A 21,301-nucleotide genomic window follows, 5' to 3' on the forward strand; every position below is an offset into this window, starting at 1 on the left:
CAGAAGGGCCCTGGCGTAGGAAATGGGGGCTGTGTACTTACCTCTGAGGGGTTGTGTGGCCTTAGTCAACCACCTAATGCCATTTTGTGTCCTCAGACGGATCCCTGCTACTTTCACCGAGGAGGAAACTAGGTGGCTTCCCTGAAAACTACTTAGGGTATTTGATTACTTCAGCTTCATTCTTTTCTGTGCTCACAGGTTACAGGGGCATTTAGAATGAGAAGAGGGAGGTTTAGAATAAAGCCCGTTTCTTCTAAGGGCTCCTGTACCAATGTCTACAGAGCACATATCTCATTAAGGAGCACTTTGCTTCGAAGAAAGCAGAATGCTAGAAATGTCACAGGTCCCTGTCTGGCCCCTTATTAGCTCCCCTGGTTATTGCAATTCTGAGAAGCAAGTAGAACCAGGAAAGGACAGTAATATAGCAGAAATGATAAAGTAATGCTGTGGTTCTCAAAATGTGGCTCCTGGGGGCATCTGGGTGGCTCAGTTGGTTAAGCATCTGCCTTTGGCTCAGGTCACGATGCCGGGGTCGTGGGATAGAGCCCAGCGTCGGACTCCCTGCTCAGTGGGGAGTCTACTTCTTTCTCTCCCCCTGCTCGTGCTCTCTCTCAAATAAAAATCTTTTTAAAAAAAATGTGGCTCGGGGCGCCTGGGTGGCTCAGATGGTTAAGCATCTGCCTTCGGCTCAGGTCATGATCTCAGGGTCCTGGGATGGAGTCCCGCATCGGGCTCCCTGCTCAGCAGGGAGTCTGCTTCTCCCTCTGCCTCCCTTTCTCTCTCTCTGTCTGTCATGAATAAATAAATAAAATCTTTAAAAAAAAAAATGTGGCTCCCCGTATCATCATCATCATCGTCATCTCATCTGGGAACCTATTAGACATGCAAATTCTTGGGCCTGACCCTAGACGGACTGAATCACATGCTCTGCCGGGCTGACAGTCTGTTTTTTTTTTTTTTATTATTTATTTATTTGAGAGAGAGAGAATGAGAGACAGAGAGCACGAGAGGGAGGAGGGTCAGAGGGAGAAGCAGACTCCCCGCCGAGCAGGGAGCCCGATGCGGGACTCGATCCCGGGACTCCAGGATCATGACCTGAGCCGAAGGCAGTCGCCCAACCAACTGAGCCACCCAGGCACCCCCCTGACAGTCTGTTTTATCAAGCCCTCCAGGAGATTCTGATGTGCTTGTTGTAGGACCACTGCTGTAATATAAGGTTTTAGAACGGATTTAAGTTAATTGCCTCAATAGCAGAACAAATAGGTTAACAGGTGAAAAAACTCTCCCTTCCCTGTGCCTGGCACCTCTCCCCAGCGATTGCTTCTAGCCCTTAGAAATGTTTGCACATTTGGGAAAATATCTTTTTTCCCCCCCTCTTAATATAATTTGGACAAACCTAACCAAATACAAAAAAGTAGGTCAGATGAGCAAGGAAAGCCATCCATGCCTTGTACTTCTTGCTTTTGCTGAATCAAAGGCTTGTCAATTACAACAATACAGGACTTGTCGATTGCCAAGGGCTGGTCAAAGGTGCTGTTGGGTGTAGAACATCCCTGGGGGAGTAGAAAGAGCATTGCTTTTTGAGGGAGCCACATGGGGTTTTAAATCCTGGCTGTCTCTATTTGGCTGGATAACCTCAGAGAGGTTATTTAATTTCTCTGGGCCTCAATTTCCTCATTTATAAAAATGGACACATGCCTGCCAGGATGATTGGGAGTAAATGAAAGCACCTAGCACACAAACACCCAGTTGAGGATCTCCCGTTCCCCCACTCAGCCCTTCCGTTGACAATGGCTTCCTCACAAGGAGCGATGTTCATAAGGGCCAGGAAATTAGGCAGGGCAGGTGATTATGTATTTCCCAGAGAATAGCACAAACTTGGGTCAAGAATAACCATGTTTTATGTTCAGAATTATTTTGGTTTAAGGAGAATGAAACCACAGAATATCATTTCATCCTGGTCCGTTTTTTTTCACATTAAAGATTCTGAGTCTACTTTTTTATTTAGAGAGCTGTTAACGGTTTAGTTGATGTTCTTCCAGATGTGTTTAAGGAGCTAGCTCTAGAAGAGGCAGATTAGTTGACCTATATCTTAAGATAATTAGTTTTTTATTTACCCAAAGATTTCTAAGCCTAAATCTTGCTTACTTGCCAATGATGGATAGCAATAATTTGTTCCAGACTAAAATGGAGAACTAAAGCAAAGCAAAATGCAATTTAAGTATTTTGAGGACTTTGAAAATTGTCCTAAAAAATGCAGTCAACCTCAAGAACAAGTTCCATTCCATTCCAATAAACTACTCTCCATACAAGTAAGTTTGTCTCGACATTCCTTACTAGTGAATGAGTGAAGAGGGCTCCCCGTCCCCCACCATAATTCCCAGTCAAGTCATAGAAAGTGCTCCTCCCACACTGCCCCCCCCACACCATCCTCCCCGACCATCCTCCTAAGTGCCTCGATCTTTTTAAACATAGCAATTCAGTGTTTTACCTGAAATGCGTGACCAAGGCCTGACATTTTGAACTGAAGGGCTCATTCTGCATGCCTCAGCTCTTTCCCTTTCTTGGGAGGGAAATTACAAATAACAATAGTGGCTGGTTTCTGTGACTTTTTTTTTTAAGATTTTATTTTTAAGTAATCTCTACACCCAACATGGGGCTCGAACTTACCACCCCGAGATCAGCAGTCACATGCTCCACTGACTGAGCCGGCCAGGTGCCCCCCTGTGACTTTAAAAAGGAGGATGTTTGGGGTCCACTCTACTCTCCATTCTTATATCACTATCCAAAGCAACTTTATATATACATGTATATATTTTCCAGTTTTATTGGGGAATAATTAACAAATACCTTTTGATGGCAAGGCTTTCTTCCCATTACAGCTGTATTTCCCGTGGTAAAGTAAAATCCTACAGTATTTTACAAACTTTTTTAGCTGTATCTGTTGAACGAATGAGTCACTTTCCATTGTTTTCCCTATGAATGGAAAAGTGGTAGGAGCAGTGGTGTTAATAAGGGCTAAAACATGGAGAGTGACAACGCCAATTAATGCTGAAGCTTAGGTGTTCAGACTGATCCCACCATCAACTGAAATTTCCAAAGCTTGTTTAAATTGGGACCATCAAAAATTAAGAAGGAATGGTTAAATTTATAGCCTCTTGTGATTAAACAGCCAGCGAGCATCCTAGGGTATGGAGGACTGGCAGGTCTGTCACAAGAGGAGGTAACCACAAGCTAACGGTAAGAGCCCCTGGACCACCCATAATGAGTAGCTGACCACACAGTTCCCGCCCTCCCCCCTCCACCAAATTGCGGCTGGCATCTTAGCCTCGCCCTCTCTCCTCACCCACCAGATCCCTCGTGATTCCCATGACTTTCTGCTCTTTAAGAGCCTCTGGCCGTGACCCAGGTCCCTTCATAGCTGCCGGGAGTGCTGTGGAGGGCAGCGGGGACATGCCTGGACTTCTCTTCCCCAGATACTCAGAGAAGTTAATTTGGCACAAGACTCTCATTTAAATTGGGAGATTCAGTGAATATAGTTTTACAAAAAAGATGAAATCGGTGGAAACCTCTCACTACTCAAGAGTCTAGGTTTATGTAGCACGACTTTGTGTCATTTTTAGGTAAACACCTTTTCTTCCTCGTAAAACAAAGTTGGGTAGGATGACCTCCCGATCTCTTCCTGGCCATCTCTTGGACTGTCCATAGCACCTTCCTACAGATTCCTCATTTGATTCCCCCAATCTGACCATCCAGCGGTACCACGGTCTTCATTGTACAGATGTGGAAAATGCCACTCAAGTGAGGGGACCCGCCCACCCCAAGTTCTGCAGACAGAAGGAGGGGTACAGCAAGGAGATGCCTCCTCAGGCCACGTCCCCCTCCTGGCATCTTTTTGGGTAGACAGAGTAATACGCAGACACAATAAAATACCCATTTAATTAAATGTTTATTCAATGAAAGTATGTATAAAAACTTACAAATCTGAGAACTCAACTATACATGAAACAGGATGACGGGATATTCAGTTTTAAACATATACGTACAGCACAGCTAAGAACTGTTCTTCCCTTTTCCCTTCAGTCCTTATTTCTGGCTCCTGTTTTGTCCTGTCAGACTATTCTGTTACTGGCCCAAGGAAACATTAATGGACACGTTTTACTGCTTTCAGGCCAATGGAGGAAAATTTCAGGTGTTTAAAGAAAAAAAAAAAAGGTGGAGATGAAACATCAAAATCAAGTTTTTTCCCCAAACAGCAATTAGATTTTTTTGTCCTGATTTTTCTCTGCCATTTTTGATGCTTCAATGAATGTTGCCAGTAAACTATCAGCATTAACGTTTAAAGTCATGAAAGTTACTACATGCTCTGCTCACAACCTCCCCTCTGAGATGCACTTTCCTGCATACGTACACTGATTTAAAGCAGCCAGTCGGTGCTAAAACAAATTTAACACTGGCAGCTGCTGGAATGGCATGTCGTTTTCTATTCAGAAAGACAATCTACAGAATAGTACTTTCAAATCTGATTTTGAAAACAACCAACAGATTTATCAGAAACTAAAACAGAGAATTTTGTTCTCGTTCAACTTTGAAAGAAGCCAGCAATTTGATAAGGCATGTGCGTTAATACACCTGTTAATCGCAAATATCCACACATTTTCTCTTACAAACACACAAACTCACAGCTTTGTCATGTTTTATCCAAAAATTAAGATTGCCATCACATTATTACTTTTTCTCTTTTGTGTTTTGTTCAAGTAGATTTCTTAACGAATGATTTTTCTTGACTGGACATAATCTCAAAGGATGCATTCTGAAATAAGACCTGGAGGATAAATACTAAGAACATTTGCTTGGGTTTCAAGTTTCCCCACACCTTCTAGATTTTGCATAGTACAGAGCCCAGCGGTATCTCTAAGAAGCATGCTGTATTTTCTGAGAAGGAAGACTTATTACCCAGGGAAAGTCATAATTTTAGCTTACCAAATCGCATTCTGGTTGTTTTGTTTTGTTATATACCCTTCATTAGTTCCAAGTAGGCTTTTAAATAATCTAAAACGTCTCAAAATCTATTTGAGTTTATAAGTACTACTGACCATTATCTTTCCAATGTCCCCTGACTCGAAGTAAATATGTTCCAGGTTTATAATGCACAAAGCCTTTGCGGAGGAAGGGCTGGGGACAGGGAGGGGGCGGGGAGGACAGAGGGGCCAGGGACCTGTTTGTATCATGCCATGGAGAACTACAGTTCTGAATTGGGGGGTGGGGGGGAGGGCGGAGAGAGAGAGAGGAGACAGTCTCTGTAAAAATGACAGTTTTTAAAAAGGAAAGTCACATTCAGTCTAACAACACTGTTTCCTGCTCCTTTTTGATGGAAGCTAACACCGGGTGGTCAGGTTCCGTGACTTCGGAGTCCCCGCTGCCCAGGAGAATGGACCGCCCCTCGTCCAGGGCAAAAACGTCCGAGTTCTGGTTTTGGCACGAATGTTTAACCACCTCATTGGGAGTCGAGAATGTTTTGTCACACAAGTTGCATTTGTAGGGTTTGTTGGTCTGGACCAACATGTTGTCCATCTGACTGCCCTCCTCAAACGTGCAGAGCTCCAGAGTCTGTTTGTCCACCATGGTGTAGGTGTCGATGCTCTGATTGAGGCACACGTGCCGGGCGGCCTGGTTGGCCCTGCAAAAGCTCTTGTCACACGTGCTGCATTTGAAGGGCTTGCCGGTGTGTATGTACATGTGCTCCCGCCAGTGGCTCTTCTGGATGAACTTGCGGCCGCAGATGGTGCACTCGTACTTGCGCCGCTTGACCTCGCGCTCCTGGTCGGCCTGCTCCAGGTTGTCGATGTCCGCGATGTCGGAGGGCGGCGGCGTTTCCGAGTGCTGCTGCCCGTCGATGATGGGGGAGTCGGAGATGTGCGGCAGCTCGCTGTCACTGACCATCCCGGCCTCGGGCACCTCCATGGCGTCCTTCCCCAGGTCGGCCGCGTTGCTGCAAAGAGACAGGGGCGCCCGGCTTTCTCCCGGCTGGCCGGCCGTGAACGGGACCCCCGTGTGGATCTGGAGGTGTTCCCGCAAACTGCTCCGCAGCGTGAAGCGCCGGCCGCACAGGTGGCAGGCGTAGTACTTCGGGAAGCTCCCGTTCCTCTTCATGATGCTCGGCTTGACGTGGGCTATGGTGAGGGGTGCCGGCTGCTCGTCCGAGGAAGACGCTTCCAGATTGGTCTCCTCGCCGGGGGGAGGGGGGGGCACAGGAGTGGAAACGAGTTCTGGAGACAGTGAGGTCTGCAGGGGGTCCGAGGGAGTCAGGTGCGTCCGAGTCACCTGGGCCAGGTTTGAAGTCAGCTGCGAGAGCTGGGAGGCCTCAGGCACCTGCTCCTGGCTCATCCTGGGCGGCTGCGGCCGGGGTTCCCGCCCGAGCTTCTCGGGGGCGGAGGCAAGCTTGGTGGCTTGTCTCAACTGGTGATCTGCAATCTGAATGCCATACAGGGAAGAGGCCAGGGGGAAGACTTGGTCGGGATGAGAAAAGGCTCCTTGGCTGGCCAGGCTGGCTTCCTGGATCAGTGGGTAGGCGTGCAGAAACTTGATCCCCTGCTCTAATCGAACAGGATCAATCAGCTGAGGTGCCATCTTGCCAGTGTACATCAAATGCAAGAGATAGCTGAAAATATCTGGCTGTATGTCAGTTGGTTTCAAACGGACACACTCACTGGAAGAAACAAGTGAACAATCTGTAAGTAAACGTCAACCCACGTCTCCGATGAGAACATGACCGCTGAAGAAAAAAGTGGGCCACTTTTTAAAGGCAAATGAAACAAGAGCATTTCCTGTTTCTTACTGTTAGTGTTTCGTGAAATGGAATACTCAGGGGAGATAACTGGAACCTATGTAATTTAACTGTATTAAGAACAGAGAGATACAATAAATATATTTTCAAGGACCGAGAAGGAAAAGGTTCATGTTAAGCAAGTATGACATCTTAACTCCTAGACTCTTGAGGCAGTTTTTCTCCTCACAGTCTACGTGAAATTCTATCATCTTGTATTTTTAGATAGAACTGCAAGAGTTCTATAAAAAAAATTCTGTGTTCTGTGCAGAGAATCTATTGCTTATCAGTCTGAAAGCGGCCTGTGACCCAGTCATGGTTAAGAACCGTTGACCTGGCAGATCTTTGGCTAAAAGTCTATGATTTTCTATTGACCCAATGCCATCCGGAGCTCAGCAGGAGATCTTTTAAGGCAAATCAAACAATCTACCTGATGAGAAAGCTTCTTCATTTGTAAAATGACACGGGGGTAGGAGGGGTGGGGGGGTGGGGGGGAGCGGCTGGACTAGTATGAACAAGCGCTAAGAGCCACAAGACAAAAGTGAGAGAAAAATAAAACCTAATTCTGTTGGTGCCCTGAACTCTCTGATCTATCTCCTGCAGGAAGGTATGGAGGAACATTCTAGCTCTGATGCAGTCAGATCACCTTCCCAGTATTGCTAGACTGCATTAAAAAGCGGTTCCAGGACAACTCCCTTCCTTACCAAATGTAAATACCACCACCATCAACAGAACTACAGCGGGCCTTTACAGCCATGATCTCATTAAATTGCCATTAATTCTCATTTTACAGATGAGGGATTGAGGCTCCAAGAGATTCATGCCTTGCTCAGTATCAGAATTCGTAAGAGGGATTTAAATTCTCGCTCTCATTCCAAACCCATGACACCAAAATTGTTTAGAGCATGAAAATGATCCTGTGTAGTAGTTAAGGCAGATCTGGATTGTTCCCATTTGACAGATCTGGAAACTGAGATCCCCAAAAGTCAAGTGATTTATCTGAGGCACCTAAAGCAGCTGATTTTCTAACTTTTAGACGCTAGTGTCTGCCTCATTCCAGAAACATCATTCTGATCAAGCAGCTTTAATCAAGAAGTCCCAAAGAATTCTTCCTAAACCATCAACTAATGACAGAAATTCTAATGCATCATTAGAAAGCAATGATTGTATCTATATAGTATGAGTTATGTGCTATCGTCCACTGAGTGAATATATTCTACAGACAACGCAGTTTCAAAGACAGCTTCCTTGAATGCCTTTAGAATGTATAATCATTTTTTAAAATGGATCAGTTATTTAATTAGGTTCTTAGAATTTATAATCATTTTTGATTATACCACTTCTTACTATTACAACTCTTTTTGTCTCCTTTTGCTGTTTATCTTATCGATAAATATTTTCCGATATGCTAAAAAAGTTAACAGTATCCCTTGCTCTTCCAAATTTAACATTTTATTCTATTTTTTAAAAGAGTGACTTTAATAGCATTTGTGACAGAACAGATCTGACTAATTCCTGTCTTGCCATCAATGTGTGTATATTTCAAGATGACTGCATACAAATAATCATGTGAAAAATGTCTGCCTACGAAGTATGGAAGTCAAAGAATAAAGATTATGCATAAAAACTAGCAGTACTTTGATGGCAGAAAGAACAGAGCTTCTGTGACTCTATTTTTTAAAAAGACAGATCACTCATCTTCCTTTGGAATCTTTTTACAGTCCTCTCTTTATATTCCTTTAAATAGGAATGCAGTTACAGGTGGTCTTCCCTTCAAGCACAGGGTGAGTGCCAATAATACTCTGTGTACACCAGAATGCATTTAAGGGGCTCTAGGGAAGTTCAATATTCAAAACCCTAGGGAAGTTCATTATTCAGGGATCATGTGTGGTGAAGAATACTTTAATCATGTAAACAATCACCTCCAAAACAGAGAACTGGGAAACCATAGGCCTTCAGAGATATGAAGTACTCCCAGGAGATCACAGGGCACCTTTGTTCTGCTGGGAGGGAATGTTCCTCTAGGCAGAAGGGACAGTGAGGCCCCCTCTGCCTCCCAGAAAGAGAAGAGAAGGGCCGAAAATCCCAAGGAGGGCTGTGTTTTTTAAGCATCTGTGAGCAGTAAGTACCAAGCAGGGCCCCTTCCCATCAAAATTTTGTCGTAAGTTTTATGATTTTCCCTCATTTGTTATTGTACAGGTTGTCCTCTGTCCCCTGCCAGTGATGGGTGGTGACTGAGCAGACAAGAGCTCAGGTTTTAAAGAACTGTGTGCAGTCTCCGAAGGCAAAGAATAAATGGGGCTGGGAGACCCCACCAGGCTGGAGGGAGAAGGATTCCGAAGGGACCCACGGGGCTGGTGAGAAACCACCAGGGAAAGGGAGGCAGCAAGTCTCTCGGATTTAAGGCCAGCGCCTAGGGCCCTGGGAGGTTCCCAGAAACCAATTATCTTGATTTCTTGATTTTAATTTTTTTTTTTCTTAAAGCGGAAGAACACATGCACCCATATACACATAGAAACACTTAAAAAAAAAGTTATTTAAAAAAGTTCCTTAGGTCACATTCCAGCAATTTCCATCCTTGACTGCTTTCCCTCCCAGGCAGCTAGACCTCTCTGCTCACTATGGGCCGGACTTTGGTCATTTCCAAGTCCTTCTGGAAGGACATAGCTCTCCACGAGAAAATCACACCTGCATGCTTTGATTTGTAGGTGTCTGCTTGAGACAACACTTGTACAGGAAAAATATGGTTTCAGCACCGCCACAAGCCCTTCGTACAAACTTCTGCAGTAATTTGCATTTTTACTCTTTCCTTCACTAGAATCTCAAAGTCAAAGAGTGGCTTAAAGAACTGGGGAAATAATTCATTTTAAACAATGTTCGACCTCATTCAGAAGGTTGTGCTGAGCCAAACCTGCCTCTCTGCAGTTTGGGGAGCTCTGTGTTTGCAGCCCTACAAGATTTAAAGCTTAACCATAGTGTGCTGCACACGAGACAGAGACATCTAGTGGTACTACAGACAAAACACTCAAACCAAGTGTGAAAACACTGTATTCTCAGCCCACCTTCTGGGTCATCAGGTGGCAGTTCACAGTGCCTTGCAAAAAAGGCGCTGGCTGAAAAGCCTGCCTCTGGCCTTTGCCCCGGGTTTGCTTTGTCTCAAAGAGAAATGGCACGTGCTGCCTCCAGCCCAGTAACACTTGGGACTCCGATCTACACAGATAACCACATGTCCTTTTTACAAAGGCATTTAACTGCTCTCCACTTAAGTTTCTTGCATCTAGGGCGCCTGGGTGGCTCAGCTGGTTAAGCCACTGCCTTCGGCTCAGGTCGTGATCCTGGAGTCCCGGGATCGAGTCCCACATCGGGCTCCCTGCTCGGCAGGGAGTCTGCTTCTCCCTCTGACCCTCCCCCCTCTCATGTGCTTGCTCTCTCTCATTCTCTCTCTTTCAAATAAATAAATAAAATCTTTAAAAAAAAAAAAAGTTTCTTGCATCTATTTAAAATTCATTAAACTGTATTCTTTTACTCCTCATAATGAAAATCTTCCCGCTTTCAAGACAAGTTAACTCATTGTATTGAAACTTCTAAGTCAGTCTCTGACAATGAGGTAAAAGGGAACAGCCTTAGTGTCGCAAGACAAAGCAACCTCTGCTTGCCATTATTCCTCTTCTTCACCCATTCTGCTCCTCCAGACACTTAACAAGTGGCTTAAATTATGTACAAATACCTGACCTATACACTGGGGCATCCACAAAGCTTGGTCCAACCCGGTCTCTGCCCTCAGGAAACTTACAAATGAGGAGGGGAGATAAGTCCACCGAGAACAACACAGGGAAAATGTGCAGATCTTGCCGTGAAATGTGAGAGAGGAAGAGATGGCTTTGGATTACTGTGGGGAGGGGTCACGGAAGAGGTGACGGGGGAGCTGGGCTCAGGGGCTGGGCCGAGGGGGCATGGTGGCCAAGCAGGGTGGAGGTCAGGCTGCCAGCCTGCGGGGCCTTGAAAGAGAAGTAGGAATCTGTGTGCTGTGTTGACATGCAATGGATATCCTCTAGGTTTCTGATCAAAGGAGTAACACCACAGAGTAGGTTTCTGATCAAAGGTATCCTACAATCAAAGCGCTGTTTAGGAATATTCATCTGACAGGAATGATTAGGAAATGGGAGGAAGTAAGAAGGGGAAGGAAAGGGCTAATGCAAAAGGGACTGTGAGAGAAACATGATTTGGGGACTGAGAGAATGGGGTTTTAGAGCGATTTTAAGTGCAGGTTACTTGGAGATGAACAGGGAAGTGAGGGAAGGACCTGGGAAGGCCTAATTCCGCTTTAGACCCGCAGATACTCGACTCTACCCCTCGGGCAGCCAGCCTCGCAGCCTTGGGAAGCAGAGTCCTGGACACAGAGAAAGGTCAAGCCCAGAGCTGTAAACTTAGGGTTTCCAGTGGAGGCCAAATCCAGGAGAAACAAGCCCCCCTCAGAAGAGTGCACATGGAAAGAAGCACGGAAAGCTCAAGACCAAAACTCAGCAGACTCTCAGAAGGCTCCTGCGCCGAGGGCAGGAAAACAGGGAACGTTCTGCATCATCAAAGTGCAGACGACGGCCCTTAAAAAGAGGAAGCAAGCGGGAGCAAGTGCTGACAAGGACAAGGACGCCAGAGGCTGAGAAGAGCCGAGGTTTCGATGAAGAGGTGCCCTTTGAGAAGTGATTTCAGTGGAGATGGAGCACAGGCCACAGGGCCACCAGAGAGGCGAGGTCGGGGGGTGCGGTGTGGGGAGCTCCAGCAAGGCTGTGGCTCGCCCTCTGAACACCTTTTAGGTGAGACCGAGGAGAAGCTGGGGTAGACAGCACCGTCAGGGTGGCAGGGGAGCGTGGCTCCTTCAGCCTCGGGCGCTGGCCGGGGGTGGGGGGGGCAGTGAAAAGTACAGAACAAGGAGTAAGAGGTAGGATCCACAGCCTGAGAGTTGGAGGAAGATCATTTCTCCTTAGACGTCGAGGGTGCTTTTCCCCGAGATGGGATGGAAAGATCAAGCCAAGATACTGGGATTGAGATGTTTTAAGAGAGAAAAGAAGGAAACTGGGGAACTGATACCCTCAAGCTTCTCATTAGACCGACAGATAAGGATACAAATAGGGAAAGGAGTGCGGGGAGTCCGGGGGGCTGGGGCTGGAGGAGTGGGAGGAAGGGATTCAGGAGGCCACTGCCCATCCTGCTGTTGGGGGGGACACCTAGCCAGGGTACTGGGCGTGGAGGGGCTGCTGGGGGCTCGAAGGTCCATGGAAGTAACCAAGATGGGCAAAGGGGGCGAGTGAGGTCACGAGGGAAAACTGGGAGCCCAGGGGCCTAGGATTCCAGGGAGAGGAGGGGAGCCCCACGGTCTGGATGGGCTAAGAGCGGGTTCGGAGGGGAAGAGGGCCGGGAAGTTCAGCGTCTACAGTCATTAGGTTATTATCAACCACGTTCGTTACCTGGTCTGATGGACAAACAACATCTTAAAGTAATTGGAGAATGAAGCAAGAACTGATTTGTGTGCCTTGAAGTACACATCGCCGATGGCAACCGTGCAGTCACACAGGAAACCAAACTCTCGCTGAGCGTTTAACTGTTGCAGGAGAATAAGTCCATGGTTGGCCAAATCCATTTTTTAAAAAATCTGCAAAGCAAACAATGTTTTTTTTAAGAAAGGTGATTCACAAGTAAGTACGTGTCCGTTACAGTCACGCATAGTAATGACCGCAGCTAACACGTCATGCCAACAACGTGACACCAATTCACTCATTCAACCTCCACAGCAGCCCTGTGAGCCTGCTGCTCTGTCTTCACTCCCGCTTCACGGATGATGGCATTTACCGTGGCCTCAGGGGGTGACACGGTCTGCCCAAGCTGACACAGATGGTGAGGGGACGCGCTGAGCCGCGGAATGAACTCGGCTGTCTGCCCTCCAGACAGCAAACGTCCCCAGAGCGGTTAATCTTTTAGATTAGGACTCCAAATGCAAATTCTAATGATGTAGCTATCAGAAGTCGTCAAATCTTCCACAGAGATCAGTAAATCAACGTGCTGGGGTGGGGCCACAGCAGGGCAGGGTGAAGGCAATTTTCCAGCTCCCGCTGTGTGGACAGGGCTCCCCTGGACACCTGAGCTCTCGGAGGAAGCAGGATGGTGCTCTTCTCCCTCTTTTGTGGACGAGGAAGTGGGCTTTGAGAGGTGTGAATAATGTGCCCAGGCCATCTAGCTCGAAGATAGGGGAGCCAAAATTTAAATCGCAATGTTCTGACTCCAAATTCTAAGGTCTTCATTCTCCCACTCTACCCTAGCCAACCACTCGGCCTGAATCATCCATATAGTAGGGGAACTACCTCTGAAGGAGACGTGCATCAAATCAGTAGACTGCTCCTTTCCCACAAAGAGCATTTATAACAGCCCAATACACACAGATCAGCATTATACTTAACAGTAGACTCAATGTTATCAAGAGCGAACGCTTTCTGAGATTGTGAACAAGGCAAGGAGGCCCACTCTCACTACTGAACATAGTACTGGAAGTTCAAGTTCGTGCAATAAAGCAAGAAAGGAAATAAAAGGCATAAAGACAGGAAAGAAAGAACTACAACTGTTGCTATTTCCAGATGACATGGTTGTTACCTAGAACATCCCAAGGAATCTACAAAAACTCCTAGAACTAACAAATGAGTTTGGCAACACCACAGGGAGGCTCTAAGATAAACATGTAAAAGTCAATTTCAATTCTGTATACTAACTTTGAACTTGTGGACACTGAAATTAGAAATATAATACCACTTACAATCACTCAAAATACTGAAATACATTATATGTTGTCAATCTAACAAAACATGTATAGGACTTGTATGTTGAAGACTAAAACGCAGAAGAAAGAAATCAAAGAATATCTAAAGAAATGGAAAGATATACTGTATTTATGGTTAGGAAAATTCAACATAGTAAAAACATAAATTTTTCCCAAGTCAATATATAGGTTTGACAAAATTCTTATCAAAATTCTCACAAGATTTTTTTGTAGATATAGATAGGACTATCCTAAAATGTATAATGTAAAGCCAAAGAAACCAGAATAGCTAAAATAATTTTTAAAAAGAATATTAAAGTGGGACAAATCAGTCTGATTTCAAGATGCATCAAATAGGTACAGTCTTCAAGACAGCGTGGTCTTGTCGAAGGGATAAACATACAGACCAATGATACAGCTTGAGAACCCAGAAGTAGACCCACATAAATATGCGTAATTAATGGTCAACAAAGGCACAAAAGCAATTCAGTGGAGGAAGAACAATCTTTTCAACAAATGGTGCTAGATCAACCGTCCTCCCATTAGGCAAAAAACAACAAAAAAAAGCACTTCACCAAAGTTTCATACCTTATATAAGAATTAATTCAAAATGAATCATAGACTCAAAGGTAAACACCAAACTATAACTTCTGGGGGAAAAGTGGGAGAAAAATCTTAGGGATCTAGGGTTAGATACAGAGCTTTTATACTGAACATCAAAAGTACAATCCATAAAGGAGAAACTGGTAAGTTGGATTTCATCGAAATTAAAAATTTTTGTTCTGTGAAAGAGCCTGTTAAGAGGATGAAAAGATAAGCTAAAGACCAGGAGAAAATATTTGGAAACCTTTGCAAACCTTTGACAGAGGACAGGTAAACAGGATATATAAAGAATTCTCAAAATCCAACAGGGGAAAAGAAATATAATTAGACAATAGGCAATGGACTTGAAGATACATTTCACCACAAAGGCTATGCAGATGGTGAATAAAGACTTGGAAAGACCTTCAACCTCGTTGGCGGCTGGGGAAAAGCAAATTAAAACCACACCGAGATTTCATTATATACCTATCAAGATGACCAAAGTAAAAAATAACGGCAACACCAGATGCCGGCAAGGATGCCAACGAACTGGACTGCTCAAACACGGCTGGGGAAAAGGTAAAGTGGTGCAGCCACTCTGGAAAACAGCAGTTTCTTAAAAAACTCAATATGCAACTACCATATCATCCAGCAACAGGGATCATGGACATTCATCCCAGAGAATGAAAACTTACGTTCACACTGAAACCTATGCGTGGACATCCCCAGCAGCTTTATTCCTAAGAGTCAAAGACTAGAAACAACCCAGATGTCCTTCAGTGAGTGAACAGTTAAGCAGTGTAGGATGCCCACGCCACAGGAAACCACACAGCCAGTAAGGAGAAATGAACTCCTGATACATGTACACAGCAAGGTGGGTGTTTTCTGCGGAGTGAAAAAAGCCAATCCCCAAAGGTCACATACTGTAGGACTCCTCGGCTATAACATTCTCGAAAATCATAGGAGCAGAGAAAGGCTTAGTAAGAGAGGGTGAGGGGAGCAGGAGGGAAATGGGTTTGGCTACAGAAGGGCAACACGAGGGATCCTTGTGATAGCAACGTTCTGTAGCTCAACTGTATCAGTGGCTGCACCCTGGTTGTGGTGTGGAACTACAGTTTAGCAAGAAGTTTCCATCAGAGGAAACTCGGTAAAGGGCTTTATGGGATCTCTATTATTTCTTGCAACTGCATGTATATTTATAGTTATCTCAAAATAAAAAGTAAAAAAAGACAATCCCACCACACATTAACTAAATAGCCAGATTTAAAAAGAAATGGGTAACTATGCTGCTTAACTGCAGAACTGGGAAAGCTACTGTGGAGAATGCATTATCAATAAGCTTTAAAAAAACAAAACAAAACAGAACAGACCCGTGGCAATTCTTACTCAGCTGGTACTGAACTCCCCACTCTCCTTTCTGTTCTAGGTATGATCTGGCAGATTCAGAATTAACAAGTGTGACCTAAAAGAAAAGAATGAAATGGAGTAATACTTTGAGAGACCAATCAAGTCACAAAGCAAGGATGGAGGAGGTCCAGTCTCACGTTTTCTATCAAGAGCTATCCCCTTCTACAGGGAAGCGTAACATCCTCTGAGAGCACACTGCTATGCGCTGCTTTTTCCTGCGCTGTCTCTGAGCAGGTTCCCCATGTGCTTAGGCAGCTCCGGGTGTCACTTCACTGACGGCAGCTTCAAGTATGATAACACATTACCATTTATTCCTTGATGACAATGACAAGAGTGGCTATTATTTATGGAGTGTTTACCACTGACCATTCATTTCCGTATGTTATTCATTTACCTGCACACTAAATTATCTGAGGTACTGCTATGCAGATTTTATAAACGAGGAAACAGGCTGAGAGGTCAGCTAGTTTGCCCATGAGGATAGAATCAGTAAGCGCAAGAAGTGAGATTTAAACAGGGTTGTTTGATTTGTTGGAACGTGCTATGCGCGAGTGTATTTAAAATCAAATCTGAAACATTATTTTTATTGCTGCTTTTAAGCATATATATTTGTGATAAGACATTCAACGATCACGGACACACAATCGTGAGCTGTCTATCCATCCTCCCCCTGCCCCCCCCCCCGCCCGCCGGTTTCTCCACACTCTGCCAGCACTGGGTATTACCACTTCTTAAAGGAATCTTTGCCAAATCCATTCTCATTTTCTTACCTTCTAAGGGTTTAATGATGAGAGGAAGTATATTTTTATGTTTATTGATCATTTACATTTCCTCTTGTATTTCTTCATGAGCTCTGCCCGGTTTTCTATCACGTTGTCTTTTTCCTATCGATCTGTAAAACCCTTTGTATATAATAAACATGAGCCCTTTAATCACAAAAGTCGCTAACGTTTTTTGCGCTTTCTTTTGATTTTGTTTTATAGAGATTTTTGACATATAATTTTATGTTGTAATGTCATCAAACTTATCAGTATTTTGTAGGATTTTGAAGTTTTTGTTCTTACAGTGAAAACCCTCCTTCGCTATAGCAAAAGGTAGAGCTGCTTCTCATTTCATAAACAGACTAAGGTAAGTATTTTTTTGCAGCCCATAAGAATGGAGCCATGAAAAAAACTGAAATGTTTCTTTTTTTAAGGGGGTCTACCAGTTAGTCTAGAATCTTGATTTAGAGATTTCCTATTTGATCTAGGATAGGAAACAAACTGAACATGTCTTTCACATAGAGAGGGAAGAACACAGGTACAGGAGTCTCAAGGATGTGAAAAAAGCCAAACGAGAGGAGGAAACATGGAAAGAACGAGTCTTATGTTCAAAATTCACACAAGGAAGACACACAGGGAAGACGAAACTCTGCACAGATAAATTCTTAAAAATCTTACTTTGGACACCTAAAAAACCTTTCTCAGGGAGAAAAATCAGAACAACCCTCCCCCCGCCCCAGAGTCTGTCACATGTGAATGAGTCCGAGAAAATGGGGTGGGGGAGTCCCCAGCCTGGATTCCACGAGAAGGGCATCTCAGGCAGTGCCCCCCACCCCTGCCCAGCTGACAGCACCCCATTCTCCTAAATCTTCTTTCCTCATCACGGCCCCTCAGAGCCGTTTCCACTCAGCGTGTGCTGAAAAGGCTGAGGCCGCAGCATCTTCATGGGGGGCTCTGCTCGAGGCCACCCCCCTTTGTGGAAATGGAGGTCTGCTCTTTGCTTCCTGCCTCCATCCACAGCTCACAAGCCGCACCTCTCCCACCCCTGTGCACTGAGATGGCTCAGGAAGGTCACCGAGGACCTCTGCTCCCCAGCCGCCCAGACTGCGCTTGCTCGGAACTCTCTGCGGCATTTAATGCCCTTCCTCCTGCTCCATAAACACTACCTCAGGCTCCGAGGCCGCTGTGCTCTGGTTTTCTCTCACCTCTGGCCGTTCTATTTTGATCCCCACCAGGGATTCCTCTTTTGCTGATGTTCCCCTGCCTTTGGCCCACAGCCTACTTCTCATTCTGAGGACTCTCTGTGGGGTCCAGTCCACTCCCACTGGGCCATCCCACAGACCCCTCAGCTCAGAACAGGAAAAACAACTCAAATCCCCCTTCCCCTCACCCCCATTTCCTCCAAAGGACACTAAACGCCACGGACACAAACCCCTTCCTTCCGCACCCCCAGCTGAGTGCATGGCACCACCATCCATCTCCTGACCAACCCAGGAATCTCAATTCCTCCTTTCAGGGCCCCACTTCCCTCATTCTTCAGTCAGTCACTCACGGCCCACCAACGTCAACTCCTTATCCCAGCGCCACACCTGAGCTCTGCCTCCCTACTCATCTCTCCAGTTTTCGGCTCTAGCTCTTGACTCCATCCACACGAAACAGCCAGAATGATCTTTCCAAAGGGCAAATCTGGTGTTACGATCCTGCTTAAAATCCTCCTGTGATTCCCTACTTCCTTTAGTATGAAACCCAAATTTTTCAGCACAGTTTACCCGGTCCTGCATGGCCCAATCCCTGCCTAACTCTGCACAACATGCTCTCATGCTAAATGAAACTAATGGTTTGAGACTTTCGGATTTCACAGACCTACTAAAAACCAACCAACCAACCTTGAAACTAGGGGTCCAAAAGGATAGCAGTCCCTCTTTATTTTTCAAGAGAAGACATAAAATATTCACATACCCAGTAGGGATGGGGACTTCTAAATGTAAATGGACAGAAAGGACATAAGGTCAGAATATTTTTCTAAAGGAAGGACTGTTGGCACTATATTCATTATATGGAAGAAAAATTTCCAAATACAAAAAAAAATTACAACATAAAATTTTACTTTATGACATTAAGTTGTGCCTAATTGTTTTCTTGATATAAGATTATCCATTTGATGATCTTCACAAAGTGATTAAGTAACCAACTTGTTCTGAAATCCAGGCATCACCAAAAACCCAGTTTCATCTGAGTATGTTGATGATAATGGAGACAAAATGATGTTATTTCACTCACTTTGGAAATGCCGGATGAACTGAGATAAGCTGAAGGAGGGCATTTTTCTTTATAACTAGAAGGTCCTGAAGCCCAGGCCATTCTTGGGCTCCTAGCCGTCCGCAACACTCACTGCTCAGAGGCTGCACTCTCAAAGCTGAGCCCAGCACCAGATTTCTACTCCCACTGTCAGGAGTGGGGGCCTGTTTGAATGGGGCCTTAGAACCTCTATGCCGGACCTTCAAACATGCCACTCCCAGAGGGACCCACCACTTAACTGCCTCCCCTTTTCCTCCAGCCCCAGCCCTAACTTGTCCTCTGCAGATTAGGAGGCTCTCCTGGCCTCTGGAGCATCTGTGAACACTCCAGTTTACCTGTGTCTGTCTGATGCTTACAGAAAGCCAGCCCTGAGTCTTATTTATCATTTATTACTTTATTTTACACCAGGCATATTGTCTGGTGTTCAGTATTTGTTAAAAAAATTAAAAACTCTATGTCCAGAGAGAAGAATGTTGAGTTCTTGGTCTCTGACTAGCTGGGTGATGTGGGGTAAGAGTTCAATTTCTATTTATCCTAGATTAACCTAAAAAATTCACCTCAGTTTAAAGGGAGCTATATTTTGGAAGAAGTTTTTGATTTTTAAATGTCACTTCATGTTTCTTCATGCTAACTTCATTAAGTTTTGAATAGTGCTTTATATTTTACAGTAACTCTTTACACTCATCATTTAATCCTCAATAATACCATGGTATATCATTTTGTCACTCTTTAATATTAATTATAATATTAATAACCACAGCATTAATAATAAATGACCACTTATTATGTGCCAAGGACCAACTGCCCTCTTTCCAGAAGAAATCTACTAGACTTAGGAAGTTAAGTAACTTGCCCACATGTAGTCCAGCGCTTAAGAAGTCGACCTGGGAAGTAGTCATGCATTTGTTGAGAGCTTTCCGAGGTGCCAGGCACAGTGTTTACAATGGTATGCAGAGTACAGAGTTCAAGGGTAGAATCACACAAGCACACAAATTTATAATGTGAAGAAAAATACAAGGAACTATGAGGTCATGAAACTAGGGTCTGATTTTGGGGTTGGAGGTCAAGGAAGGCTTTTGTGAGAAAATGCCACTTAAGCAGATATTTGAAGAATGAGAAGAGTGAACTGGGCAAAGATGGAGTATTTCAGGCTGAGGGGACAGCATCTGCAAAGGCCCTAAGATAGGCAGGAGCAAGACGCCGCTGAGGAACTGGGAGAAGGTCCATGTGACTGAAGGTCAAAGAGCTGGAAAAGAACGAGGCGAGGCGAAGGTGGAGACTCAGGTCTTCTTAAGGATTTTGGTCCATATCTGAAAAACAACGGGAGCCACCAGAGGGGATTTTGCAGGGTGAGCGATAAGATGGCTGCACTGCAGAGCTAACCAAATTTGACCGGGGAGTGAAGAGGCGGGTGACGGCAGACCTGCCGAAGTGGTGAGAGGGGCGACCTTTCTGGGGTCTAGAAGAGAGATGACAAGAGTGGGTGGTGGCTATTGCGACAGAGCGAGAGGGATGGGATTTGAAAGGTAGTTAGAAGATAAAAACTCAACAGAGCTGGGTGGTGAATTAGATGGAGGAGGGTGGGGGAAATCAGTGTGTCCAAGATAACTCCTACTAGATTTCTCCTTTGTGTAACTAGAAAGATCATGGGGATTCCCGCCAAGAGAGGGAACACAGGCAAAAAGCCAGCTTGGTGGGGAAGATCAGGAGGTTATGTTCGGACATGCTGGGACAGGGATACTTTTGAGACGACCAAGTAAAGGTGTGCAGTACCCGTGGTTATACTGGTCTGGAGCTCCTGAGTCCCCACTGGGATTTATGTCAGAGAGTCTTTGGAGAAGCCAGGTGTATCTGATTCCAACCTGAAATCACTACATGATAGTTCAGAGAGGTTACAACTGTAAACAGGAGTCAATTGAACTCTGGTCTTCTGGGTGTAAATTTCACACACTTTCCTCTGCACTACCTGGCTCCATAGATCAGTCCCCAGAGTTCTAGTAATCCGAGTCACGGAGGGCTGACATGAAATCTTGACAAGAAACGGAAGACCTATATAAAGCCCCCAACCGTTTAAAACTACAAATGGAACGTTAAAAACACCCAAAAAGCGGGGCGCCTGGGTGGCTCAGTCGTTGAGCGTCTGCCTTCGGCTCAGGTCATGATTCCAGGTCCTGGGATCGAGCCCCGCATCAGGCTCCCTGCTCAGCGGGAAGCCTGCTTCTCCCTCTCCCTCTCCCCTGCTTGTATTCCCTCTCTCGCTGTGTCTCTCTCTGTCAAATAAAAAAATAAAATCTTTAAAAACAAAACAAAACAAAAACCCAAAAAGCTAAACTAAATTTAAAAAAAATCATTTGTCTTGCAGCGCCTGGGTGGCTCAGTCGTTAGGCCTTTAGCTCAGGTCATGATCCTGGGTCCTGGGATTGAGCCCCGAATTGGGCTCCCTGCTCCGCGGGAAGCCTGCTGCTCCCTCTCCCACTCCCCCTGCTTGTGTTCCCTCTCTCGCTGTGTCTCTGTCTGTCAAATAAATAAATAAAAAATCTTAAAAAAAAAATCATTTGTCACTCTTAAATCAGAATAGTAAGCAGAAAGGAACTGAAGGAAAATAGAGATGGGAGAGGGGAA

General features: G+C 45.1%; 2 protein-coding genes across 5 annotated transcripts in view; one reads left to right on the top strand and one right to left on the bottom strand.

Moving 5' to 3' along the window:
- Nucleotides 1-21,301, top strand: part of LOC102735769 (monofunctional C1-tetrahydrofolate synthase, mitochondrial) — a 560,423-nt gene that overhangs the window by 388,227 nt on the left and 150,895 nt on the right. The gene's annotated exons all lie outside the window — the stretch shown is intronic.
- ZBTB2 (zinc finger and BTB domain containing 2) overlaps nt 3,933-21,301 on the bottom strand; it is a 23,786-nt gene continuing 6,417 nt past the window's right edge. For 2 of the 3 annotated variants that reach the window (XM_006735407.2, XM_031030306.2), the window contains exons 2-3: nt 12,292-12,476; nt 3,933-6,709 (exon numbers count right to left, since the gene is read on the bottom strand). In XM_006735407.2, the coding sequence (XP_006735470.1) occupies nt 5,338-6,709; nt 12,292-12,464 (1,545 nt within the window). In that variant the 5' untranslated portion in view covers nt 12,465-12,476 and the 3' untranslated portion in view covers nt 3,933-5,337. The remainder of the gene's footprint in view (nt 6,710-12,291; nt 12,477-21,301) is intronic. The other variant, XM_081829152.1, reaches the window with a different exon arrangement.

This window comes from Leptonychotes weddellii, chromosome 8, assembly GCF_054177405.1.
Source record: "Leptonychotes weddellii isolate Sample4059 chromosome 8, ASM5417740v2, whole genome shotgun sequence".
NCBI lineage: Eukaryota > Metazoa > Chordata > Mammalia > Carnivora > Phocidae > Leptonychotes > Leptonychotes weddellii.